At 55.0% G+C, this 23,739-nt stretch overlaps 1 protein-coding gene across 2 annotated transcripts in view; it reads right to left on the bottom strand.

The window, feature by feature from the left end:
* Positions 1-660: 660 nt before the first annotated feature.
* The window catches only part of LOC123344897 (C-type lectin domain family 2 member D-like), an 83,297-nt gene continuing 60,218 nt past the window's right edge, over positions 661-23,739 (bottom strand). The window contains exons 1-7 of one of the 2 annotated variants that reach the window (XM_044981396.1): positions 11,127-12,519; positions 9,352-9,380; positions 8,599-8,657; positions 7,049-7,147; positions 5,195-5,379; positions 3,188-3,294; positions 663-1,866 (exon numbers count right to left, since the gene is read on the bottom strand). In XM_044981396.1, coding sequence (XP_044837331.1) covers positions 1,713-1,866; positions 3,188-3,294; positions 5,195-5,379; positions 7,049-7,147; positions 8,599-8,657; positions 9,352-9,380; positions 11,127-11,546 — 1,053 coding nt within the window. In that variant the 5' untranslated portion in view covers positions 11,547-12,519 and the 3' untranslated portion in view covers positions 663-1,712. Of the gene's footprint in view, positions 1,867-3,187; positions 3,295-5,194; positions 5,380-7,048; positions 7,148-8,598; positions 8,658-9,351; positions 9,381-11,126; positions 12,520-23,739 lie in introns of those variants that run through there. The other variant, XM_044981397.1, reaches the window with a different exon arrangement.

Below are 23,739 nucleotides of genomic sequence, written 5' to 3'. Positions count from 1 at the left end.
ACCTACAAGCTCTGTTTTAGACCCTGTTCCTGTCATCGAATAAACCTGTTTTACTGGCTGGCTGAGAGTCACGTCTGACTGCAAAGTGGGGGTGCAGGATCCTCTGGCTTCCCCAGGACCCCGCCTCAGTGGACTCGCTGTGGGAAGCGCACGGAGGGGCATATGCTGACTATGCCAAGGTCAGACTCAGGAGGTGAAGCCGTGTGAGCTTCTTGCCCTGGAGACAGTTGCTCCGAGGGAGCGGAGGCTCCCCAGAGTCCTGACTGGCTTTGTGGGGAGCAGTTCTAAAGCATTGCCTGGGGACTCCGTGACAAATTAAAAGTAAGAAATATACTCCTGTTACAAAAACAACCAGGAGTCCGGTGGTGCCTTAAAGACTAACAGATTTATTTGGGCATAAGCTTTCGTGGGTAAAAACCTCACTTCTTCAGATGCCTGGAGTGAAAGTTACAGATGCAGGCATTTTATAAAGACACATGAAGAGAAGGGAGTTACCTCACAAGTGGAGAACCAGTGCTGACAGGACCAATTCGATCAGGGTGGATGTGGTCCATTCCCAATAATAGATGAGGAGCTGTCAGTTCTAGGAAAGGCAAAGCTGCTTTTGTGATGAGCCAGCCACTCCCAGTCCCTATTCAAGCCCAAATTAATGGTGTTAAATTTGCAAATGAATTTTAGTTCTGCTGTTCCTCTCTGAAGTCTGTTTCTGAAGTTTTTTTTATTCAAGTGTAGCTACTTTTAAATCTGTTATAGAATGTCCAGGGAGATTGTAGTGTTCTCCGACTGGCTTTTGTCTGTTACCATTCCTGATGTTCGATTTGTGTCCATTTATTCTTTTACGTAGGGACTGTCTGGTTTGGCCAATGTACAAGGCAGAGGGGCATTGCTGACACATGATGGCATATATCACATTGATAGATGTGCAGGTGAATGAGCCTCTGATGGTGTGGTTGGGTCCTCTGATGGTGTCACTAGAGTAGATCTGGGGACAGAGGCGGCAACAAGGTTTGCTACAGGGATTAGTTCCTGAGTTAGTGTTTTTGTGGTGTGGCGTGTAGTTGCTGGTGAGTATTTGCTTCAGGTTGGGGGGCTGTCTGTAAGCGAGGACTGGCCTGTCTCCCAAGGTCTCTCACAGACCAGTACAGGACAGACAGTCCCAATTTTTGGGGCTTTTTCTTACATAGGCACCTATTACCACCCTCCCCCTCCTGATTTTTCACACTTGCTGTCTGGTCACCCTATCTCCTGGCAAGGATGAATTCCCAGCAGAGAGGCTGTGAAGGTTCCTTCCCGCTGGAAAGAGCAGGGTTGTACTCCGAGTAGAAGGGCTGAGGTGGTTGGTGTGGCAGATGGACAAACCCAGGTGTAGTGGAAGATGCTGGAGTGTGGTATGTGCTATATGTCATGGGATTATAAAGACTGTATGCACTGGAGTGATAACTAGCTTTGGGGCTGTTGTTATGGATTATTTGCATGATGCTTTTGTAAAGACGCTTTAACCAAACACAAGTTACAGGGCTCAACATGGGGTAAAACGCTGGCTCTGTCTTGAAAATGTCAGTGTTCCTGATATTCTTCCCGCTAAAAATAATCAGAATAGATATTTTTTTTTTAAGGAAAGGAAGGGGTTCTCTTTATACATCACAGAGATACAGTAAAGGGCACAAACAAGCTCTATTTTTTCCCCCTTTACAGATCACTTTTCAGTGCTGTTAAAACTTCGAGTTCCTGTGCGGGGCATTTTGCTTTCTCGCAGTATATCCATCCCGTTTGCTGCAGATCCAGCGTCTCTCTAAGCCGCAACTGACAATTCTGGCATAGTTATTGCTCAGATAAACACAGTCACCTTCTCCTTGGATTTCAAACCTGTAATGAGAGGCAACAATTATAATTGGTCAGGGGCTCCCCCTTGCCAATGCTGTTTCCTGAATGGCAGGACTTGGGGAGAGGGGGCAGGCCTCCTGGCTTCCTGCCCAGGGCAGGTGAAGTGTCCAGGGCTGAACACAGCTGCCTGGGCTCCCTGGGTAGCTCTTGCCACAGCCTAGGGCAGTGGTCTTCATATTGTGGGGCACACTCCTCCAAGGGGGGCACGGCGGAACAAGTGTAGCAGGGCCTGGGTCAGCTCCCATGAAGGGTGGGAAGGGAGTGACACGGAGCCCTGCTCTGCCCCCAGTTCTGCCATGGCCCTGCCCCAGCTGTGGCTCTGCTCCCACCCACATCTCCACTCCTGGCCATGGCCCCAGCTGCAGCTCTGGCCCTGTTCCTGGCCCCCAACCACGACTTCGGCTGCCGGGGGGGATGGACTGGGTAAGAGGGGGGTATGGCCAAAAAAAGTTTGGGGACCCCTGGCCTAGGATAACCGTATGTCCCGTTTCGGCTCTGGACGTCCCAACTTTTTTTTGGCAAAACTGGGCATTTGTCCCATTTGCTGTTGCCGATTGATCGTCAGTTTGCAAGAGCAAATGGGACAAATGCCCAGTTTTGGCAAAAAGGGGCTCAGAGGGGTGTGAGTGATGGGCTAGGGGGAGACAAACAACGAGGCTCGGGCTAGCCCTGTGTGGGGGAGGGAGGGCGAGTGACTCAGGCCAGCCCTGCGCAGGGGGAGGGGGGCAATCCGCTCACCCTATCACAGCTGGGCTCTGGCTTCCAGCATGGCCAGGAGGCAGGACCTCGGGGGAAGAGGCAGAGCAGGGCGGCAGGGCCCCAAGGGGCGAGGGAGAGGAGGAGCAGGGGCCAGGGCCAGAGTTCCGGGGCTCCTGCGGTGGACCCCAAATTGGCTGGGCCAGGACCCCTGGGCATGGCCCTGTCGGGCCATGTGTTAATCCACCACTGCAGGGAAGTGTTAGTCCCATTCTACCAGGCACAGCGGTCAGTGTTCACCGCTCCTTCAGACATTGGCAGGCACTCAGCCCAGAGCCCATGATTGGGATTTTCAAAAGAGCTCAGCTCCCACGTCGGCCTCGTCTGTACTGGGTTTCTTTGCACTGATGAAACTACGTCAGTGCAACAGCGCAGTGTAGATGCACTCTTCCCTTACTACGTGGATATAGTGACAAGGGTGCAAATTTCACTAGGGCAGGTAGGGCATTAGGACTTCAGATTTAAGACAGAGTCCCAGCTTAGACAGTCATTCTGGAATGCATTTTCTTACCATCTCTACTGCAGAAACACAAGAAAAAGGACTCACAGGTTGTTGAATTCAGTGCCATTGGGCCATTTCCAGGGCTGCTCTTCTTGATTTCTCCAGAGACCAATCCAGTGGTCAAAGAGGCCTTTATATCGTAACATGAAAACCTTTAGAAAAGCAATGAGAATACGTATAATAGTGTGGCAGTAACAGCACTATAGCAATGGCCCTACTAAATTCATGGTCCATGTCGGTCAATTTCAGTCATAGGATTTTCAAAATCGTAAATTTAATGATTTCACATATTTAAATCTGAAATGTCACGGTGTTGTAACTGTAGGGATCCTGATCCAAAAGGGAGTTGTCGGGGGGGGGGGGGTCACAAGGTTATTCTAGCAGGGTCGTGGTACTGCGCTGCTGCTGTTGGTGTGGTGCTGCCTTCAGAGCTGGAGAGTGGTGGCTGCTGGCCAGGAGCCCAGCTCTGAAGGCAGAGCAGCAGCAGCACAGAAGGATGGCATGGTATGGTACTTCCACCCTTACTTCTGCGCTACTGCCTGCAGAGCTGGGCCCTCCGTCAGCAGTCGCTGCTCTCTGGCAGCCCAGTATGAAAGCAGCAGCGCAGAAGTAAGGGTGGCAATACCACAACCCCCCTACAATAACCATGCGACCTCCCCATAACCCTTTTTTGGGTTGGGACCCCCAGTTTCAGAAACGCCCATCTCCTCTGTGAAATCTGGATAGTATAGGGTAAAAGCACACAAAAAAACCCAGATTTCACGGGGTAGACAAGATTTCATGGTCCATGATGCATTTTTCACAGCCATTAATTTGGTAATTCTCCTCTGTTCTGCCCAGGTAGAGGACTACCCATGGAAGGGAATTACGACTCCCAGAATGCCTCCCGGCCTTCTCTGTCTCCTCCTGTTGAGTGCTTGTTTTTGCTCCACAAGTCAGCATAGAAGGGGAGTTTTCCGGGCTGCAATTCATTTTGTCACCTCAGCGGTCAACTACGACGGAGAGTTCTAGAGGATGTTATACAAGTGCACGCAAATAACTTGTTTAAAAGATAAATAATTTTTCTACAGTGAAAAAATATTTATCATTGTATTCCTTTGTGAGGCGTTACAATGCAAGCATTTGAGTGTGTGACATTAATCTGCGGGAAATGTATCTGAACCAATTCGGTAACTGGTTCACTTGGAACTTGTTTGAACCATCATTCTAAATTAGTGACTGAAGCAGAGCCGAACTGGAGGGCGAGAAAATATTGATGAACCCTAACCAGAACTGAAACAAAATTTTTAATGGTTCAACTCCCTGGTTCTTTGAGCAAGGGACTCCAGAGCTATAGCCTCCACTCCACTGCAGGCCTAGGGTGGTACCTGGCTGTCTCCTTGTAACAGGTTCAGCACAATGTTGTTTTACGGTGAAAGTTGCCCTACCAACTCTAAGAGGCAAATTAATTCAGATGAGCTACTATCAGCAGGAGAAAATTAATTAGCCTCTTAGAGTTGGTATGGCTACTTCCACCTTTTCATGCTCTCTGTATGGATATATATCTCCTCACTATACGTTCCATTCTATGCAGCCAATGAAGTGAGCTGTAGCCCACAAAAGCTTAGCTCAAATACATTTGTTGGTCTCTAAGAGTACGTTGGATTGGCGGGTAGTGATTGATCTATCGGGGATTGATTTATCGCGTGTAGTGTAGACGTGACAAATTGATCCCTGATCACTCTCCTGTCGACTGCTGAAATCCAGCTCCGCGAGAGGCGGAAGCAAAGTCGACAGGGGAGCAGCAGCCATCGATCCCACACCACAAGGACGTGAAGTAAGTAATTTTGATTCGATCTAAGATACGTCGACTTCAGCTGCGCTATTCTCATAGCTGAAGTTGCGTATCTTAGGTAGACACCCCCACCCCTCCAAAGTAGACCAGGCCTAAGGTGCCACAAGTTCTCCTGTTCTTTTTGCAGATACAGACTAACACGGCTGCTACTCTGAAACCGGTCATTAATTCTATCTGGTGCCACTTGACTGCAATTACAAGGAATCTGCATCTCTTACCAGGTCCTGAAAAGTGTCAGTCACAGCCAGGGAGGCGTTAAGTGAAGAGCAGTGGTTCTGGCAGTAGGTCCAGTTCCCTTCGGTCGCTGAGAAATAGTAACACTTCCCCAGGTACCCGACCCAGCCGTCTGGGCAGTTGGGGGCGTCGGGTTCTTTGGCAGCCAGAGGTGAGTTAGATCTTCCCACTAAAATGGAGAAAGATATGGTAAGAGACTGTTCCTTTCCCCCCGTCTGTAGCTGCAGGGCCTGGGGGAACAAGGGAGACTCTGAGCCAATCCCCCCTCCTGAGTCATGTGGCTTTAAATTCAGCCTCACCACAGGATTATTGGTGTGGGTTTAACATTGACTAATACACCCCCTATCCCGCACCCCCCCACACACACACCCAGTCCTGGTTATCTCCCATGCACCCCCCAACCTACACCCCATCACAAACACCCACCCCAAACATACCCCCAGACCCTGCGTGATTGTCCTGGGGGAGCTGGTGCTTTGCCTTCCAAATGGGGCAGGGGACGTGGGAGCGCAATGCTGAAGTGGGGATGTAGAAGGTTAACTGGCATTAGGCTTACTGGTTAACCAGACCTTAACCATTAACCCCATTGGCCAGCCGGCCGTAGCAGCCCCTACTGCATTGGCACAGCCGGCCAGAGGGACCCCAGCCCCAGCGAGGTACCGGCTGCGGCAGGTGGGGCGGGCTGGAGTGTCCATGGCGGGTGGACTGGCAGGACTCCCAGCTGCGGCAGGCCAGAGCGGTCCCTGCCCCGGCCATGCCAGGCTGGCTTGAGCGGCCCTAGTCCTGTCAGGATAGCTTGAATGGCCCCAGGCCCCGGCTATGGCCACGGTGGGCGGGCAGGCGGGACCCCGGCAGGCCAGAGCGGTCCCCGGCCAGGGTGGGCAGGCTGGCGGGACCTTGGCATGGGAGGGGTGAAGCGGCCCCAGCCCCAGCTGTGCCATGCAGGCAGGGCCCCAACTTGTGCACTGGATGTGGTGAGCCATCTGGCGGGACTCTGTCTGTGGCGGCCCGGGGAAGCCCGAGCCATGGCCATGCCGGGGGGACCCCAGCCCTGCAGCCCCTGCTGCCTTCCCATCGGAGGGACCTCGGTTAACCGGTCAAATGATATAATTTTAATTGTTTAACCAGTTAACTTTTTAAACCAATATTTACATCCCTAGTCCCAACTACCCGCATCCCTCTCTGAATGCCAGGAGTGTGTGTTCATCTTCCACCCCACCCGATCCCGCGCTTCCATACAGAGCCGGCCCCACCACCTGATCCCAGATTGCTCTGCTCTCAACCCAGATTGGGGCACCTGCCCAGCGGGAGCCCCCTCGAGGGGAGGAGCACTGCACCCCATGGCCAGGGGGTCCAGGATCGGGCCCAGCTCTCACCTCCCGATGCAGGTCCCCTTGCGCAGGGTGGGCTGGGCAGCACTTCCCCATTCCCACAAGCCTGGCTGTGGGGTTGGTGCTCCCCAGCTGGAGTGCAGAGCCACCTCCCTGCCTGCTGCATCTTGTGCGCCCTGCTGACCGCTCTGCGCCCCTGCTCGCAGCACCGGGTCCGCCTCCCAGAGCTCCCCTCCTGTCTTGGTGTCCAACTCCTCCTGCCCCGCACTGCACCCCAGTTGCTTGGTCACCTCCCCAGTCCCTGACGCCTCACCTCTCTCATCGCTGCCAGCACTGGGGAGTCTCTGCCTCTCGTGGGCCTCCCCCGGGGGGCAGTGCCCTCCTCGCAGGAGCCTCCTGAGCTGATAGCATCTTACACCCACTTCGCTTTTATCTCTGTGCTGCTGTAACTGACTGCACAACGGGGAATCAGGCCCGGAGTCTGGTTAGTCAGGGCTGGGGACTCACCTCCAATAAAAACACTAGCGAGAATTGCTAGCACGAGGACTACGATGCACCCTTGATAAACTCTTTCTTTAGGGATCCTGTAGTTACCCAGCTGGAGATCTGAAAATACAGAGCCAGTTTTAGTCAGACTCCTTGGGTTTTGTTCTTGACATCTCAATGGGTTCAGTGGCTAAGGATCACGTAGGAGAAGGGGAGACTTTGTTAAAGATTCAGCATCCTCATCCCTTTGAAGTGTGAGTTCACAATAAACACTCCTGAGACCTCTCAGAGATCCTCCAGCAAAACCAGACTTGACACACCTGCTGTTCCTAAGCGTCTCTGACCGACCCTCCTTAGTTTGCTCTCAGTCAGGTCAGTTCTTGGACCCTCACCTTCACTGAAGCCTGTCAGCCCTTCACTCTTCGGGCTTGCGGTCACCTGGCTGTCTTCTCGGAGGCAGCCCGGTGCCGGCTGTCACCACCTTCTATCGCAGCCTTTCTGCCTCCTTTTCCTTCTCTGCTTCTTTCCTTCATAGTAGGCTTCTTTCCTCTATTGGGCACAGCTGTGGGCACCTGCCTCCATGACTGGCAGCTGTGTGGGGTTGTGATCAAGCTGCCTGTCTGTAGACCCCATTGCAGCATGTGAAGCCAAAAGGCCAACCCCACCCCCCAGATAACTCCCTCCAAATCCCTGGTCTGGCAACTTTATGGGGTGAGCTGCCCATCTTCTTCTCCATGGCTCAGGCTGCTGTGAGCCCATCCGGCCCACGCACCACTCAGCTCCTGATACCCATTTAAGGCCTCGGTCCCACTCTTCAAAGTGATTAATGAATCAAGCCCCAGCTACATTAAAGACTTAGAATTATGGTCGGTGAGCTGCCAAGACAGCCACACTCCTCTAGGACAATGCACAAATGTCACGAAGTCCAGGACAAAGTGGGTGAGAATGGGATAAAACATTGTCGGTCAAAGGGTCCTGACTGTGGAACTGACCAGCAGAGGTCAGTCAGGTGAATCCAGAATCTGACCATCCCTAGGAAACGCTACAAAACTTTCCTCTTTGAAAATGCCCTTCTGCCACAAGAATGACATTCACCAACCCAGACACCCCCTTCGATCCCTAAACCCCAGCTCATGGCCCCCTTCTACCCAGTAAACTGACCCAAACACCCCTTCGACCGCAAAACCCAAACCAACCTAAAAAGAAAACTCTGAAACAAATCCACTTTAAAAGAAAAGTAAAACCTTTAAACAAATCAATCCCCCTCAACAGAGTTTTGACCCCAACAAGGGAGATGAGGCCGAGATTCCATGCAATCTACTAGGGACTTCGCCATTGCTATCGATTTGATATGGAAGGTGCCCAGATACTATGGTGATGGGAGGCAGAATGAAACCCATGGGTAGCTTCGCCTTTCCCCTCATTCTTTAGCAGTAGGACCAGAAACGCCCTGCCAAGTCTAGTGAGTTTTAGTCCTTCAACTATTTTAGAGCATTCTAGGGTATTTTGGCTCACTGATGGCAGCAGATTTCTGGCTGTGGGTGGGGAGGATTCAGATCACTTTTCTTTACCTGGCTTGTATGCTTTCGTTTTGCTTGGTTTCAGAAAATTCTCCTTCTCTTCATCACACCTATCCAAGGCAGAAGAAAAAGACTGACATTAGTCATCCGACTGTTCCAGACTGTCATTCAGCCAAGGAGAAGGAAGGGGAAAGTTTGAAAACTGGGGTGCCACAAGTACTCCTGTTCTTTTAACAAAACCTCCCACTGCTGGTCGGGAATGGATATGATTTAATATTCCATGTGGAAAAACCTCCTCTACAGTAAGAGATCTCTGAGGCTGCAGCGCAAAGAGGCTGGAAATGGCAAAGTTATGGCTCAAAGGTTACTTCTAGGATCATAACCCTTCAGGATTGGATTATTGTCATGGGCAGAGCTGTCAATGTTGTTTCCCTGTGAAAACTTTCTAAAGAAATGCTTTCAAATGAAAATATTCAGTGAAAAGATTTGACTTTTCAATGAGAAATGAAATGAAAGGGTTAGAGCTTGGTGTGTTTTTCCCCACACTGAGCCTACCGCAGAAAAGCGTAGAGCAGGCAGTAAGATCATATAGCAAATCCTGATATGTAGGACAACAAAATTATGAGTGATTACCAGTCTCTATATATGCCACAGAGAAGGCTTTTGCTTGAGGAATAACTGTTTCTTATAAAAAAAGGGGGAAGTGGAGAGAATTGTCTATTAAAGTTAAAAACTTACAGGATGAAAGTTTTTTCTACACAATAAAGATATAATTGGGGGGGCGGGAGAGAAACAGCCACTCACCTGCTCTTGGTCTTGGGCCTTATGTTAGCCTAAAACAGAAAGGAAGAGAGAGATGCAGTTCTCATTCTACAGAAATATGCCAGGAGTGTAATACTGGCTTAGAACTGATCACCAGTTATGGGGCCTAGTCTATAGACACATGCACTTAATCCAGTTGATTTTACTTCCCACCGTTTGATTTTCTGGAGCACATCTGCGTTCAGACACTTCTTTTCGTGAGAAGTTCCCTATTTCCATTTTGCTTGTCACTTAAAAAAAACTGACCGAAACGTAACCTAAACAGGAAGCTTTTATTCCAGAAGAAGAGTGTCCACACACAGATTTGCACAACAGCCAATGGTGTGAATTAAAATCCAGTTAGTTATTTTGGTGCGTGTTTGAGTGAGGGCAATGGGGGAAGAGGAATACATTGCCTGGATTTTGCAGTTACTGGATACCAGACACTAGTGTAAAAATGTTGCCATTCCCTATTTCTGAATCCTGTTAATATTCCCATCCAAAAAGCTTTGTTGAATCATGTTTGTTAAGTGCTGTTTCAATCCAAAATCAAATAAAAACCCCAACCCCAAAGTTTAACAATTCAAACAATCCCATTCTAAGGGGATGTAAACAGTTCCCATCCTGGTGTTAATAGCTCACGTACATATAACACCGGAATAAACAGAGACATGCTCACTGAGCACACCCAACCAACCTTAACTCTGCCCTGGAAGAACTCGCCAGCAACTCTAAAGGGTACAAGCAGCCTAACCCATCATCCATCAAATGTCTGAGATTGGGGCGGGGGCCCTGCATAGGAGCGGTGGGTGGTGTCTGCTGGAGTCACGGACAAAATGGCTGCACACCATTTAAGGTTCCATATCTGAGATGCAGCCATTTTTATTTATTTACACATGGATTAGAGTTGGGTGAGTTAATATCTGTACTTGTGGGGGAACTGAGAATGCGATATGGGGCCCTTTCCCTTTCAGGAGGCACTGGCTCCCATCCTGGCTCGGGCAGGGGTGGGGAATGAGATATGGGGCCTTTCCTCTCTAGGGAGTGCCAGTGTAGCTGTCAGTTCTAGTTCAGCGTTAGTGTCTGTCTTCTTCATGTCTCCGATTTATTGTCTGTGAAGCTGCTGGGGCCCAGAGCTCTATCTGCTCTCATTTGCCGGTGTCCCCTCCAGTTTCAACTGAATGGGGGTTAATTCTTCCCAGGCCGGACTGCATGTCGCCATCTAAACCTATAGCTTGCAATATCCATTTCTGACTTCTCCTGTCACTATTGCCCATGGGTGCATTGCCCACTCACGGCACACAAGGCCAGTGCCCCCACGTGGGGGGGGGGGGGGGAAGAGTACACTTTACCGGGGCCTGGAGGCTCTGCGGGGCCCGGCCCAGGCTGCAACCCCCATTACCATGTGTGGGGGGAGGGGGCCTGTGTTACAAGTTTGCACTGGGCCTGAAAAAGTTATGCTTGGGTCCTGCCCAAGGTCAATGAGAACACAAGATGCACCACTGGGGATCTAGGCCCCAGACGGTCTGCTGGGGTAAACTGGCACAGCTCCATCAAAATCAATGAACTGCATCAATTTTATACCAGCAGAAAAACTGGCCCTTGGGACTCTGGATCTGCCCCCATCAAAGTGGGGTAATCCCACTGACTGTACCTGCCCCTGCCCTGGAGAAAAATTCTCCACAGGGCCTGATTCTGCGCTGCCCTGGATTGACAAAGTGTGAGGTTGGGGGGGTTGGTCCATCCCTGATTTCCAGGGCCCTGACCCAATTTCCTACCTTGTGATCCTGAGCAGCACCCTCCGCGCGAAGTACAGTGTGAGCTTTGTGAGCCTGGGACTCCCTGCAAACCGCACAGACTGGAATCTGATCCTCTTCACAGAAGAATCTGAACGCCTCCTTGTGTGTTTGACAAACTCCATCGTCTGTGGGTGGTGCTCCCGGGGCTGCGGAGTACAGCCCTTTGGCCTCTTGGGCAGCACATCCCAACTGCGCATTAGGGACTAGCTCCCTCTCCGAACATGCTCCCCTGCACTCAGGGCAGACGGGTTCACACTTGTCCCAGCACTGACTGATACAGACTCGGCAGAAGTTGTGGCCACAGTCTGTAATCACCGGGTCTGTAAAGTAATCCTGGCAGATCGAGCAAATAAATTGATCCAGGAGCCGTTTCACAGTTTCGGGCTCAATGGCGGCCATGGCTGCTCCAGCACAGACAGAAACGTTCTGCAGGCATCACAGGCTGAAAGCAAACGGGCCCGCCCGCTTCCGGCGCCTACAGCTCCGCCAGCCGCAGCCTGCTGCGGGGAGGGTTTGCGCTGAGCAGCCGCCTAATTACGCAGGCGCCATCCGGGAGCGAATTGCAGCGGGGGAGGGGGGGGGGGCAGATCAAATGTTACAATGAAGCGCTCAGACAAGCACAGGAATCCAGGGACTGCTGGGGAGCAGGAGGGTGATCAGGCGACCTGCCTCGGCTCTGCTCCTGGCTCTGACTCTCCTGCACGAGTTGTGGGGGAGGGCGCGAGCCGAGCGGGCGGGCAGTGGGGGGCAGGGAACCGGGGGGGAGGGGGAGCTCTCCGTAGGGAAGTGCTACTGACGTGCACTGAGCATGCTCGGTAACATCTGCTGAAGCCGCTGCCCTTCTCCGCCCTAGGATCCTGCTGACTGCTATTGACAGGGGTTAAAAAGGGGCGAATCGGAGCAGGGGGGTGGCCAGGCTCTGAGCAGGGGGCGGAAATGGGCTGATCGGGAGGGTCAAGCTGCTGGAGGCAGCATTAGAAGAGGGGCTAAGGGCAAAATCGGGACGGGGAGGAGGTGGAGTTCAGCTCGGAGTGAGGCCCGGTCAGAGGGCAAAACCCAGCCCGGGGTAAGAGTTACCCCAGTACACGGAGACACCGGTGCTTGCAAAAATGGTAGGGGGCGAACGGGCTTTTTTTCTTTCCCCTCTCACAGGCAGCACCTCTCAGCATCGGCTTCCCAGGGCTGGGGTCTTAAAGGCACAGGCATCAGTGCCTAGTCACTGCAGCTGCTCTTGGTCTGATCTAACCGACTGAGACTATGTCTACACTACAAAGTTCAAAGCGCTGCCTCGGGTGCCAGTGGTCCTGGTAATCCACCTCGAGGAGGGGACTAGCTCCGAGCACTGGGAGCCGAGTCTGTCCACACTAGCGCTTTAAAGCGCTCAAACTTGCTGTGCTCCAGGGCGGTGATTTTTCACATCCCTGAGCCAGCCAAGTCAGAGCGCTTTAACTTGCCAGTGTAGATAATCCCTGAGACTTAATTCACTGAAACATTTCACACAGATCCCCTCAGAAACAAAGAATCCTTTATCACTGGATCTGATTGCATATAGTCTCCGAGCAGTTTCCCAAGTTGTTTTACCTGCTGCTGCTGGGATTCCCTGTATTGCCTGAATTTTTAAATTTATTTTTTTTCTTCTCATTTTAGAGCTGACTGAATTTCTGACCTAGTGTCAAAACTTTGTTTGGAGTCAATCCACCAATGGGGATTGCATTTTTGCAACTATTGTGGGGACAGACTGGCAGTTAGTCAGGGATGTCGGGGGGGTGGGAAGAGCGGGGCTCTGTCTGTGGGGACAGACTGGCAGTTGGTCGGGGATGTGGGGGGGTCGGGAAGAGCAGGGCTCTGTCTGTGGGGACAGACTGGCAGTTAGTCAGGGATGTGGGGGGGTCGGGAAGAGCGGGGCTCTGTCTGTGGGGACAGACTGGCAGTTAGTCAGGGAGGGGGGGGGTCGGGAAGAGCGGGGCTCTGTCTGTGGGGACAGACTGGCAGTTGGTCGGGGATGTGGGGGGGTCGGGAAGAGCGGGGCTCAGTCTGGGGGGGACAGACTGGCAGTTAGTCAGGGATGTGGGGGGGTCGGGAAGAGCGGGGCTATGTCTGTGGGGACAGACTGGCAGTTAGTCAGGGATGTGGGGGGGTCGGGAAGAGCGGGGCTCTGTCTGGGGGGGACAGACTGGCAGTTAGTCAGGGATGTGGGGGGGTGGGAAGAGCGGGGCTCTGTCTGTGGGGGACAGACTGGCAGTTAGTCAGGGACGTGGGGGGGGTTGGGAAGAGCGGGGCTCTGTCTGTGGGGACAGACTGGCAGTTAGTCAGGGACGTGGAGGGGGGTTGGGAAGAGCGGGGCTCTGTCTGTGGGGGACAGACTGGCAGTTAGTCAGGGATGTGGGGGGGGTTGGGAAGAGTGGGGCTCTGTCTGTGGGGACAGACTGGCAGTTAGTCAGGGAGGTGGGGGAGTTGGGAGGAGCGGGGCTCTGTCTGTGGGGACAGACTGGCAGTTAGTCAGGGATGTGGGGGGGGTTGGGAAGAGCGAGGCTCTGTCTGTGGGGACAGACTGGCAGTTAGTCAGGGATGTGGGGGGTTGGGAAAAGCGGGGCTCTGTCTGTGGGGACAGTCTGGCAGTTAGTCAGGGATGTGGGGAGGGTTGGGAAGAGCGGGGCTCTGTCTCTGGGGACAGACTGGCAGTTAGTCAGGGACGTGGGGGGGTCGGGAAGAGCGGAGCTCTGTCTGTGGGGACAGACTGACAGTCAGCGATGTGGGGGGCTCGGGAAGAGCGGGGCTCTGTCTGGGGGGGGCAGACTGGCAGTTAGTCAGGGACGTGGGGGGGTCGGGAAGAGCGGGGCTCTGTCTGGGGGGGACAGACTGGCAGTTAGTCAGGGATGTGGGGGGTTGGGAAGAGCGGGGCTCTGTCTGTGGGGACAGACTGGCAGTTAGTCAGGGATGTGGTGGGGTCGGGAAGAGGGGGGCTCTGTCTGGGGGGGACAGACTGGCAGTTAGTCAGGGATGTGGAGGGGTTGGGAAGAGCGGGGCTCTGTCTGTGGGGACAGCCTGGCAGTTAGTCAGGGATGTAGGGGGGGGGGTTGGGAAGAGCGGGGCTCTGTCTCTGGGGACACACTGGCAGTTAGTCAGGGACGTGGGGGGGTCGGGAAGAGCGGGGCTCTGTCTGTGGGGACAGCCTGGCAGTTAGTCAGGGATGTGGGGGGGGGGGGGGTGTGACGCGCGGGGCTCTGTCTGTGGGGGACAGACTGGCAGTTAGTCAGGGATGGGGGGTTGGGAAGAGCGGGGCTCTGTCTGTGGGGACAGACTGGCAGTTAGTCATGGAGGTGGGGTGGGGGCTCGGGAAGAGCGGACCTCTGTCTGTGGGGGGGAAAGACTGGCAGTTAGTCAGGGTTGTGGGGGGGTTGGGAAGAGCGGGGCTCTGTCTGTGGGGAGAGACTGGCAGTTAGTCAGGGATGTGGGGGGGTTGGGAAGAACGGGGCTCTGTCTGTGGGGACAGACTGGCAGTTAGTCAGGGACGTGGGGGGGTCGGGAAGAGCGGGGCTCTGTCTGTGGGGGACAGACTGGCAGTTAGTCAGGGATGGGGGGTTGGGAAGAGCGGGGCTCTGTCTGTGGGGACAGACTGGCAGTTAGTCAGGGACGTGGGGGGGTCGGGAAGAGCGGGGCTCTGTCTGTGGGGGGGAAAGACTGGCAATTAGTCAGGGATGGGGGGGGTCGGGAAGAGCGGGACTCTGTCTGTGGGGGACAGACTGACATTCAGGGATGTGGGGGGGTCGGGAAGAGCGGGGCTCTGTCTGGGGGGGACAGACTGGCAGTTAGTCAGGGATTGGGGAGGGTCGGGAAGAGCGGGGCTCTGTCTGTGGGGACAGACTGGCAGTTAGTCAGGGACGTGCGGGGGTTGGGAAGAGTGGGGCTCTGTCTGTGGGGGACAGACTGGCAGTTAGTCAGGGATGGGGGGGTTGGGAAGAGCGGGGCTCTGTCTGTGGGGACAGACTGGCAGTTAGTCAGGGACGTGCGGGGGTTGGGAAGAGCGGGGCTCTGTCTGGGGGGGACAGACTGGCAGTTAGGGACACGGGGGGTCGGGAAGAGCGGGGCTCTGTCTGTGGGGGACAGACTGGCAGTTAGTCAGGGATGTGGGGGTGTTGGGAAGAGCGGGGCTCTGTCTGTGGGGGACAGACTGACAGTTAGTCAGGGATGTGGGGGGGTTGGGAAGAGCGGGGCTCTGTCTGTGGGGGACAGACTGACAGTTAGTCAGGGATGTGGGGGGGTCGGGAAGAGCGGGGCTCTGTCTGTGGGGGCAGACTGGCAGTTAGTCAGGGACGTGGGGGGGTCGGGAAGAGCGGGGCTCTGTGGGGGACAGACTGACAGTTAGTCAGGGATGTCGGGGGGGTGGGAAGAGCGGGGCTCTGTCTGTGGGGACAGACTGGCAGTTAGTCAGGGATGTGGGGGGTTGGGAAGAGCGGGGCTCTGTCTGTGGGGGACAGACTGGCAGTTAGTCAGGGATGTGGGGGGGTCGGGAAGAGCGGGGCTCTGTCTGTGGGGGCAAACTGGCAGTTAGTCAGGGACGTGGGGGGGTCGGGAAGAGCGGGGCTCTGTGGGGGACAGACTGACAGTTAGTCAGGGATGTCGTGGGGGGTGGGAAGAGCGGGGCTCTGTCTGTGGGGACACACTGGCAGTTAGTCAGGGATGGGGGGGTTGGGAAGAGCGGGGCTCTGTCTGTGGGGACAGACTGGGAGTTAGTCAGGGACGTGGGGGGGTCGGGAAGAGCGGGGCTCTGTCTGTGGGGACAGACTGGCAGTTAGTCAGGGACGTGGGGGGGTTGGGAAGAGCGGGGCTCTGTCTGTGGGGACAGACTGGCAGTTAGTCAGGGAGGGGGGGGGTTGGGAATAGCGGGGCTCTGTCTGGGGGGCCAGACAGACAGTCAGGGTTGTGTGGGGGGGGTTGGGAAGAGCGGGGCTCTGTCTGTGGGGACAGACTGGCAGTTAGTCAGGGATGGGGGGGTCGGGAAGAGCGGGGCTCTGTCTGTGGGGGTACAGACTGGCAGTTAGTCAGGGATGGGGGGGTTGGGAAGAGCGGGGCTCTGTCTGTGGGGGGACAGACTGGCAGTTAGTCAGGGATGGGGGGGTTGGGAAGAGCGGGGCTCTGTCTGTGGGGACAGACTGGCAGTTAGTCAGGGATGCGGGGGGAAGGTTGGGAAGAGCGGGGCTCTGTCTGTGGGGACAGACTGGCAGTTAGTCAGGGACGTGGCGGGGTTGGGAAGAGCGGGGCTCTGTCTGTGGGGACAGACTGGCAGTTAGTTTAGGGATCGGGGGAGGGTCGGGAAGAGCGGGGCTCTGTCTGTGGGGGGACAGACTGGCAGTTAGTCAGGGACGTGGGGGGGTTGGGAAGAGCGGGGCTCTGTCTGTGGGGACAGCCTGGCAGTTAGTCAGGGACATGGGAAGGGTCAGGAAGACCTGGGCTCTGCGGAGGACAGACTGTCGGGGACGCGGAGGGCAGGGGGTGACTCTGGCTCGGTCAGAGCCATTGGGCTGAGGGGGGCACAGGTTGGCACTTGGGCTCTCTGGATGAGGAAGGTTCTGGACCAGGATGAGCCATTTGGTGACTGGGAATTGGCCGGGGAGGGGTATGAAGGTTTTAGCAGCGCTGGGGCAGTGGATGGGGCTGGGGGTACGTGCGGGGATTGGCCTCAGGACTCGGAGGTGACGGAGTTTACAACATGCAGCAGGAAATCACAAAGCCCGGCCTGGCGTTATGGTAGCAGCTGAAAAGGCCGATGCAGTTCCTGGCGCCTTCCTCATGTTACCACCACAGCTCTGGGGCGTGTGGGAGTGTTACACAAACACACACACCAGATACCATGTCCCAGTTAAAGTGCCCCAGTTCACCCACGAAAACCCTTTTTGGGCCTCCAGGCCTTCTCCCATAGGGAACCTCACCGGGACCCCACTCTCTGTCCCTGGTCCTCACCCCTCTCTAGCTGGCTCTGGGGAGACCCTCACTCAGCCCTGGAGTAGGTCCGCAGCCCCTTTCCATCCATCCATCCTCTTTGCCCTAACCCAGCCCCCTACCCAGGCTCACTGGCATCCCAAGGACTGGCTGGGATCCCCAGGCTGGACTTGCATCCTCAAACCTAGCTGTGTTCATGGTCTTGATTCTTGTTACTGCTTTAAACTTACAAATCAAGCACCATCGCCCCCTCTGCTGTCTGAAAGTCTGAATTACTGTCTATTGCGTGTCCCCTGTTCTTGGTGCAATATCTCATTACAAAATAACATGGCGGGGGTCTCATTTCCTGGGCAGATCCCTCTCCCTCCAAGGGCTGTGCTGAACAGGGCTCGTCGTGCATCACAGCAGGGATCCCAGAACCTGATCACGGGAATAAGAGACAATAGAGCTCCCCATTGATAGACCAAAGTGCCCGAAGGTCAGGGGGCTCCGTTATTGTCATTAAAACAGTCTTTCCTTTGCAGTAAGAGGAGTTTAAACTCATTAACGGCCTTGTCCCGTGCATTGTGGGAAGCAAACCCACAGCACAGCAGTAAAATGCTCTGAAGCGCTGGAGGACACGTAACAGACGTGGGTGGGGTGCACGGCAGGACGTTTAGTATCAAGGGAAGAAAACACCCTTAGGAAAAGCCCCCTCCCCGCCTACCAGCTTCAACTTTCCAACTTCCTCACCTCAGCGGGTTTGAGTTCCCACCTCTTCCTGACCCCTCCCCCCAGACACCCCTGAATGCCTCCTTCTTGCCGACCCCCTGCCCTAAATGCCTCCCACCTGCTGCTCACTCCTGTCTGCCGCCTCCTGCCGTAAGGGCGAGGGGTGGGTGCTGGAGGGGGGCTCTGCCAGCTCTGAGGGGAGGAGAGTTTCAGCATCTTTATACACTTTCCTTCTAGTTACTGACAGTGTGTCTGTCACTGGTATCTCCCCTTCCCGATGTTTCCCAGTTCTGGTCTCCACCTGTGTCCCTTTTCCCATCGCGCTCTGCTCCCCCCCACCTCCTGGTGGCTCTGTTTAGTGCCTGCTCCCACCCATGCACTGAAAGCAGGTCCATCTCCCCCCAGCCGCACCCCTGCGGCCAGCCCAGAAACTGCCACCCTGAGACAGAGAGAGAAATTAAATCCAACAGCCCAGCCTAGAGGCCCCTTCGTTCACCCTGCCGTGGCTGGTGTGTGGCTCCAGCTCCTCCCAGGCCCCAGGCCTGCGGCCCAGCCCCACTCTGAAGCTCCCTCACTGACTCCCTCACACACTCTGCAACTTTTCTGGGAGGGGAGCCCTGGGGGGACCGTGGCCAAAGGTGTGGGGGAAGGGGTTGCTTTCTCCACCAGACTGCAGCAGCCTGAAGCAAGAGGAGCTCAGGTGTCCCAAGGTGAAGAACAGAATAACCGCTGGTGCTGCGCTTGTGAAACACAACAGCTCAGGTGTCATTAGGCCTGATATTTACACACCAGAGTCTGAATGAAGCTCTCGGGGGCCCGAGCAACCCCCTTGTCCAATGCTCTGTATTCACATAGTCCCTGAGGCTGATCAAAATGGCAGTCGAGGAGGCCCAGAGAATGACAGTTGTAACCCCATGTTAGACAGGAGAGAAGGGACGTGAACCAGGAAAGTGCAGGTTACTTTGGTCCCTGGTATATTTCTGGAGACCATCTGCATCTATTGGGTTTCTGGGACCTGGGCGGGCCCAATGCTAAAGGATTCCCCCCACCCCCAGCCTGAGGGGAGGATCTACAGGCCTCAGAACCCCAAGGTGACGCAAGGCCGCGTCTCCTGACTTGAAGCTGATCCAGGGGGTGGATGCAATGGAGGGAATTCCCGGGGAGCTGCGGGGGGAGGAGGGGGCGGGATGAACTTCCTCTCTGGGAGGAAAAGCCCCTCAGGCCGGCTTGATCCGTGAGGTGGGGTGGGGCAGCTTTGAGCTGGGCCAGCCTCACGTTCCCAGGCATGAGAGCCGGCCAGGGAGGATGCGGCTAGAAGCACTGGTGGAGTGTTGCCCCCTCCTGTCCCCCCACACACGGGGGAAGGGATGCGGAGCCCCGGGACTGGGCTCAGAACCGTAGGGGTTGGGAGCTCCCAGAGCCCGAGTGGGAGGGGTCCGGACTGGGGGAGGCGGCTCATTTGCACCCGGGGCTGCAGTGAAGCCCCTCGCACCTTTGGCCATGTCTGGGCGCCCCCGACTGGCTGGACGGAGCACGGGGAGGGGACAAGCTGCTGCCCCAGCCCAATTTCACCCATCAAACACAAGGGAAAACGTTTCTTAAAGGAGCCATGTCCTTTGGTTTGTGCCCCTGCCCAGCACTAAGGGGGCCCACAGCTGGTTTCTCCTCGCTGGAGGGGGAGACACCAGGGTGGGCTGAGAATGGCTGGCTCAGTCCTTGAGAAACCCCCCAGCCCAAACTCCCCCCAGCAGCCCTCTGGGACCAGCCGGGAAGCTGCCTGCCCATCTCCCCCCTGCTCCCTGCCGAGGCTGCCCACCCCTCCGCAGCTAGCCCAGAAGCTGCAGTGCCCTGGCTGCTGGCACCCCCAGCCCAGCTCCCTCTGCCCTGACTCACACCTGCCTGCTGTGGGAGCCCACTGGGAGCTTCAGCAGCTGCAGGGGAAACAGCTGATAGGTGGGGGCTTCCTGCCGAACAACTGATTGGCTGCTGCCGGCCAAAGAGCTGATGAGGGCTGCTGCGCATGCTAAATAGCTGATTGGAGGTTGCCAACAGCTGATCTCCCTGGTGGGTGCAGAGCACCCACTAATTTTTTTCTGTGGGTGCTCCAGCCCCAGAGCAGCCAGGGAGTCAGCGCCAATACCAACTGTGGTGCTGACAAACCAGCTAAAATGTGTATGATCCTTAGAGGCTTAACGAGACACTGCCATTGTAATCAGGACTATTCACTTGGGTGTGAGAGCTGGACCAACGACGCCGGGATTCCTTGAGCTGGTGCTCGTGGAATTCGGCTCACTGGATCATTAGCTTCCCTGATTGCTGTCAGGTACCGGCGGGTGATGCGACGAGGACGCTGATCCGGATGCGCAGTTACCTGCCGCCATGTGTATCATCTCCAGCCGCCTGCATTCGACTCCACTCCCATGGCTCCCAGTTCTGAGCAATATCGCTCCTCCTCATATCAGATGAGAGGCTGCCACTGGCAAGTTACTGGAGAAAGTACGTGCCAACCTAAGCCTGCCACTGCACAATGACCTTTATAAACCGTCACGTTGCCCATTATGGTCCCATCCGCCACGGCAGGATGTTAGGGTGGAAACACTCTGGCGAGAGGTACAGATATCTGTTATAATCCCCAACCAGTCCCTCATCGCCGACCCCACAATCTGCCCACCTGGGTTTGACCTGCCCCATCACCAATGGTCCCTGTGACAGATGCTGGACATCTCAAGGGGGGTTTCCATATGATCCGTTCATTTTATTTCCAGTATATTGGGTGACAGGCATCATCACTTCCACATGCAACGACTGTAGGGAAATGGCTGACATCTTGACTGAGGGCACTTGAGCCTAGTTGAAAGCAATGGGAGATGCGGCCATATTGATAACGGGCAATTTTCAAGGTTGATGCCAGCTATTGTGAGCTGATGGGAAACATTTGTTAAAAGCCCAAAATTTCACAACACTCACAATTCAATCATAAGAGTTGGCAAGTCTGTTACACAGACTTTCATTTTCTGATTCTCAGTATTTTGAGTTGCAACCAGGGGAAGGCTTATTTACTGGCCGAGTGAAACAAGTCTAACATTCAACTCAACACTCCCTCCTGCATTGCACTTAGTTTGGTGTTTGCACTGTTGTAGCTGGGTCCGTCCATAATAGAGGCCCAACTTCAATGTATACCTCTTATTAAGAAACACGGTAAAAGAACTAAAAAAGAGCCCCCGTGGCTTAACAACCATGTAAAAGGAGAGAGAGATAAAAAGACTTCCTCTAAAAAATGGAAGTCAAATCCTAGTGAGGCAAATAGAAAGGAGCACAATCACTGCCAAACTAAGTGCAAGGGTGTAATAAGAAAAGCCAAAGAGGAGTTTGAAGAACAGCTAGCCAAAAACTCCAAAGGTAATAACAAAACGTTTTTTAAGTACATCAGAAGCAGGAAGCCTGCTAAACAACCAGTGGGGCCCCTGGATGATCGAGATACCCTACCCCTCTGATACTAGAAATAGTCATGCTCTCATCGCAAATATCATGAATATTGTCTGATACTGGAAAGGAGAGTAAAAGGCATTCGCTCGGGCTTACACAATTTCTCTGGGTTGTCAGCTCTTACTTTGATGAATACTGCACACAGAGAACAGTAAAAAATAAGGAATCAAGCAACACAGACAGGAAACCAACCCACAAGCAAACACGTGACAACACTGAAATACGAAGGGAAGGAAAACATCAAGTGGTTGGTGATGGGTATTTTACATGAGGGTCTAGGACCCAGGCTGTGCAATGCAACAGAGCCCTGTAGAAACAGAGGGAGGTGGTGTGTGGGTGTGTGTGTGTGTGAGAGAGAGAGAGACCGACCAACTGACTAAAAAACTCAAGAGTAGAAGCCCTGGAGCACACTGACACAGGGCTTCGGAGTTTGCAGACAGATCCCTGCTTCAAAGAGCTTGCAGATAAGGTCTTCCTGCTCCAAAACACCTAAGCACCACACCTAGTGCTTGGTACCTACGAGTCAATGGGAGCCCTCCGAAGAGCTGGAACTACACCAGATCGCAAAGATGTGGACGTAATGGCTTCCAATACCTCTCCCCAAACAAATTCTAAAACTTCGTGACCATCACCTGTCTGGAACCCAACTCTAATTGAAAGGCCGAACAAATAAACAGCACCCGCGGTAAAGTTCCTCCAGTTTTAACAATTTCCCATGTATTCATTAGTAACATGGGATTTTTTTTTAAAAATCATGAGGATCACAGTTTTCAGCGTCTGCAACACTCCACAAGATTTCTGTTGTTCAAAGAATCTTTTTCTCTCTTACCTTAAGCCAGGAACACGTCCTGTGGAAACCAGGTTTGAGATGTAACCGTGCCAATGTCAGGAGCGAGGCCTCGCCACGTGCTTCTGCTCCAGGATTCATTCACCAAAGCCCCGATCCCGCAAAGGCCAGTGCACGGGAGCCCTGCACAGGCAGAGCTGTTGGTGGGATCAGGATCTAGGACAGAGTCAATAGCGTGAAAGCAGCTTCTTAAAGTGACACCAAGCAAAATACGATCACAGATTTCTGTTAACCGTGGCTTGCTGAGCTTTATCCATCAGATCACTCCCACGTAGCCACCCACCCCCCGCCCATACCCCAAAACGCCAGCAACTCGCCAGAAGTTTTGGCACCCCTGGCAAAGCCTGCTCCCCCCCACCCCACCACTCTCTGCTCTCATCCAGCCTAGCCTGGGGCTGGGACACCCCGAACTGGGACACAGCCTGCAGGGCTCCACTAATTAGGTGTGAGGCCCTGAATTCCCTCTTTGTCCCCCCTCCCCCCCCTCTCTCCCCAGTATCATGTTCTACTGCAGGGGGCTCAAGTTCCCGGCCCGTGAGCCTCCCCAATGTGGCCCGTGGGGCGCCAGCCATTTTGGGGCCGGGTCTCTCGCTTGGCCCCACCTGCTGCCCCCGGGCGCTGCCCCGCACAGGCTCTGCCGGCTCGCTCCATGGGTCTGCCAGCTCCGGGGCGGGGCTGGGCCTCCGTGTGCTGCCCCCACCCCGAGAGCCCCTGCGGCCAATGGGAAGCTGCAGGGCTGGGCCTGGGGCCAGCAGCGCGCGGAGGCCCCCAGACCCGCTCCGCCTTGGAGCCTCCGCCGCCCCCCCGGCCCCCTCCCAGAGCCCGCACCCCCACCCCCTCCCGCCCCCAAACCCGCTCCCAGAGCCTGCACCCCCACCCCCTCCCGCCCCAACCCCCCTCCAACCCCCTCCCAGAGCCTGCACCCCCCAACCCCCTGTGTCTGATCCTCCCTTGCATCTGTGTCAGGAACCACAGATCTCAGAGGGGTTCAGAGCGGTCGCTGTGTTAGTGTGTCCCAGCAAAAACAGCGCGGAGTCCTTGTGGCACCTTAGAGACCAACACGTTTATTGGGCAGAAGCTTTCGTGGGCTAAACCCCCTTCATCGGCTGCAGGGAGTGGAACATACAGGGGGGAGGTATAAACACACGGCACGTGAACAGGGGGGAGCTGCCGGATCGAGTGGGGGCTCAGTGCTAACGAGCCAATTCAATTAAGGTGGAAGTGGCCTGTTCTCAACAGTTGGCGAGACTCAAACGCTGCCCCCCGGGCGCTTAGGAGCTCGTCAGTCCGAACCCCCCACCCAGTGTCCTGCTAACGCAGCTGGAAGAGCCGCTGAAGGGGAGCAGAGGACTCCAGTCCTGGGCTCTGATTGGGGGAACCCTGGGGGGCCCGACGGGTCCCCAGCCTCTGTGCACCCCAAGCCAAGGGGCAGGACGTTGTCTGTGCAGCTGGGTCCTCCCTGCCCAGCTCTGCTTCCCCTGCGACACCTGCCCCTGGTCTCCTGGGAACCTCCCCCGCCTGGCGCCTGGTTTGCCCTCTGGGCTGCCCCCTCCAGCCCCCTCTCCCGCCAGGCCCTCCCCCCCCCGCTCTCCCCTCCCCCCAGCCACT

This window comes from Mauremys mutica, chromosome 12 (assembly GCF_020497125.1).
Source record: "Mauremys mutica isolate MM-2020 ecotype Southern chromosome 12, ASM2049712v1, whole genome shotgun sequence".
NCBI lineage: Eukaryota > Metazoa > Chordata > Testudines > Geoemydidae > Mauremys > Mauremys mutica.
This window is presented reverse-complemented; position numbering and strand designations above follow the sequence as displayed.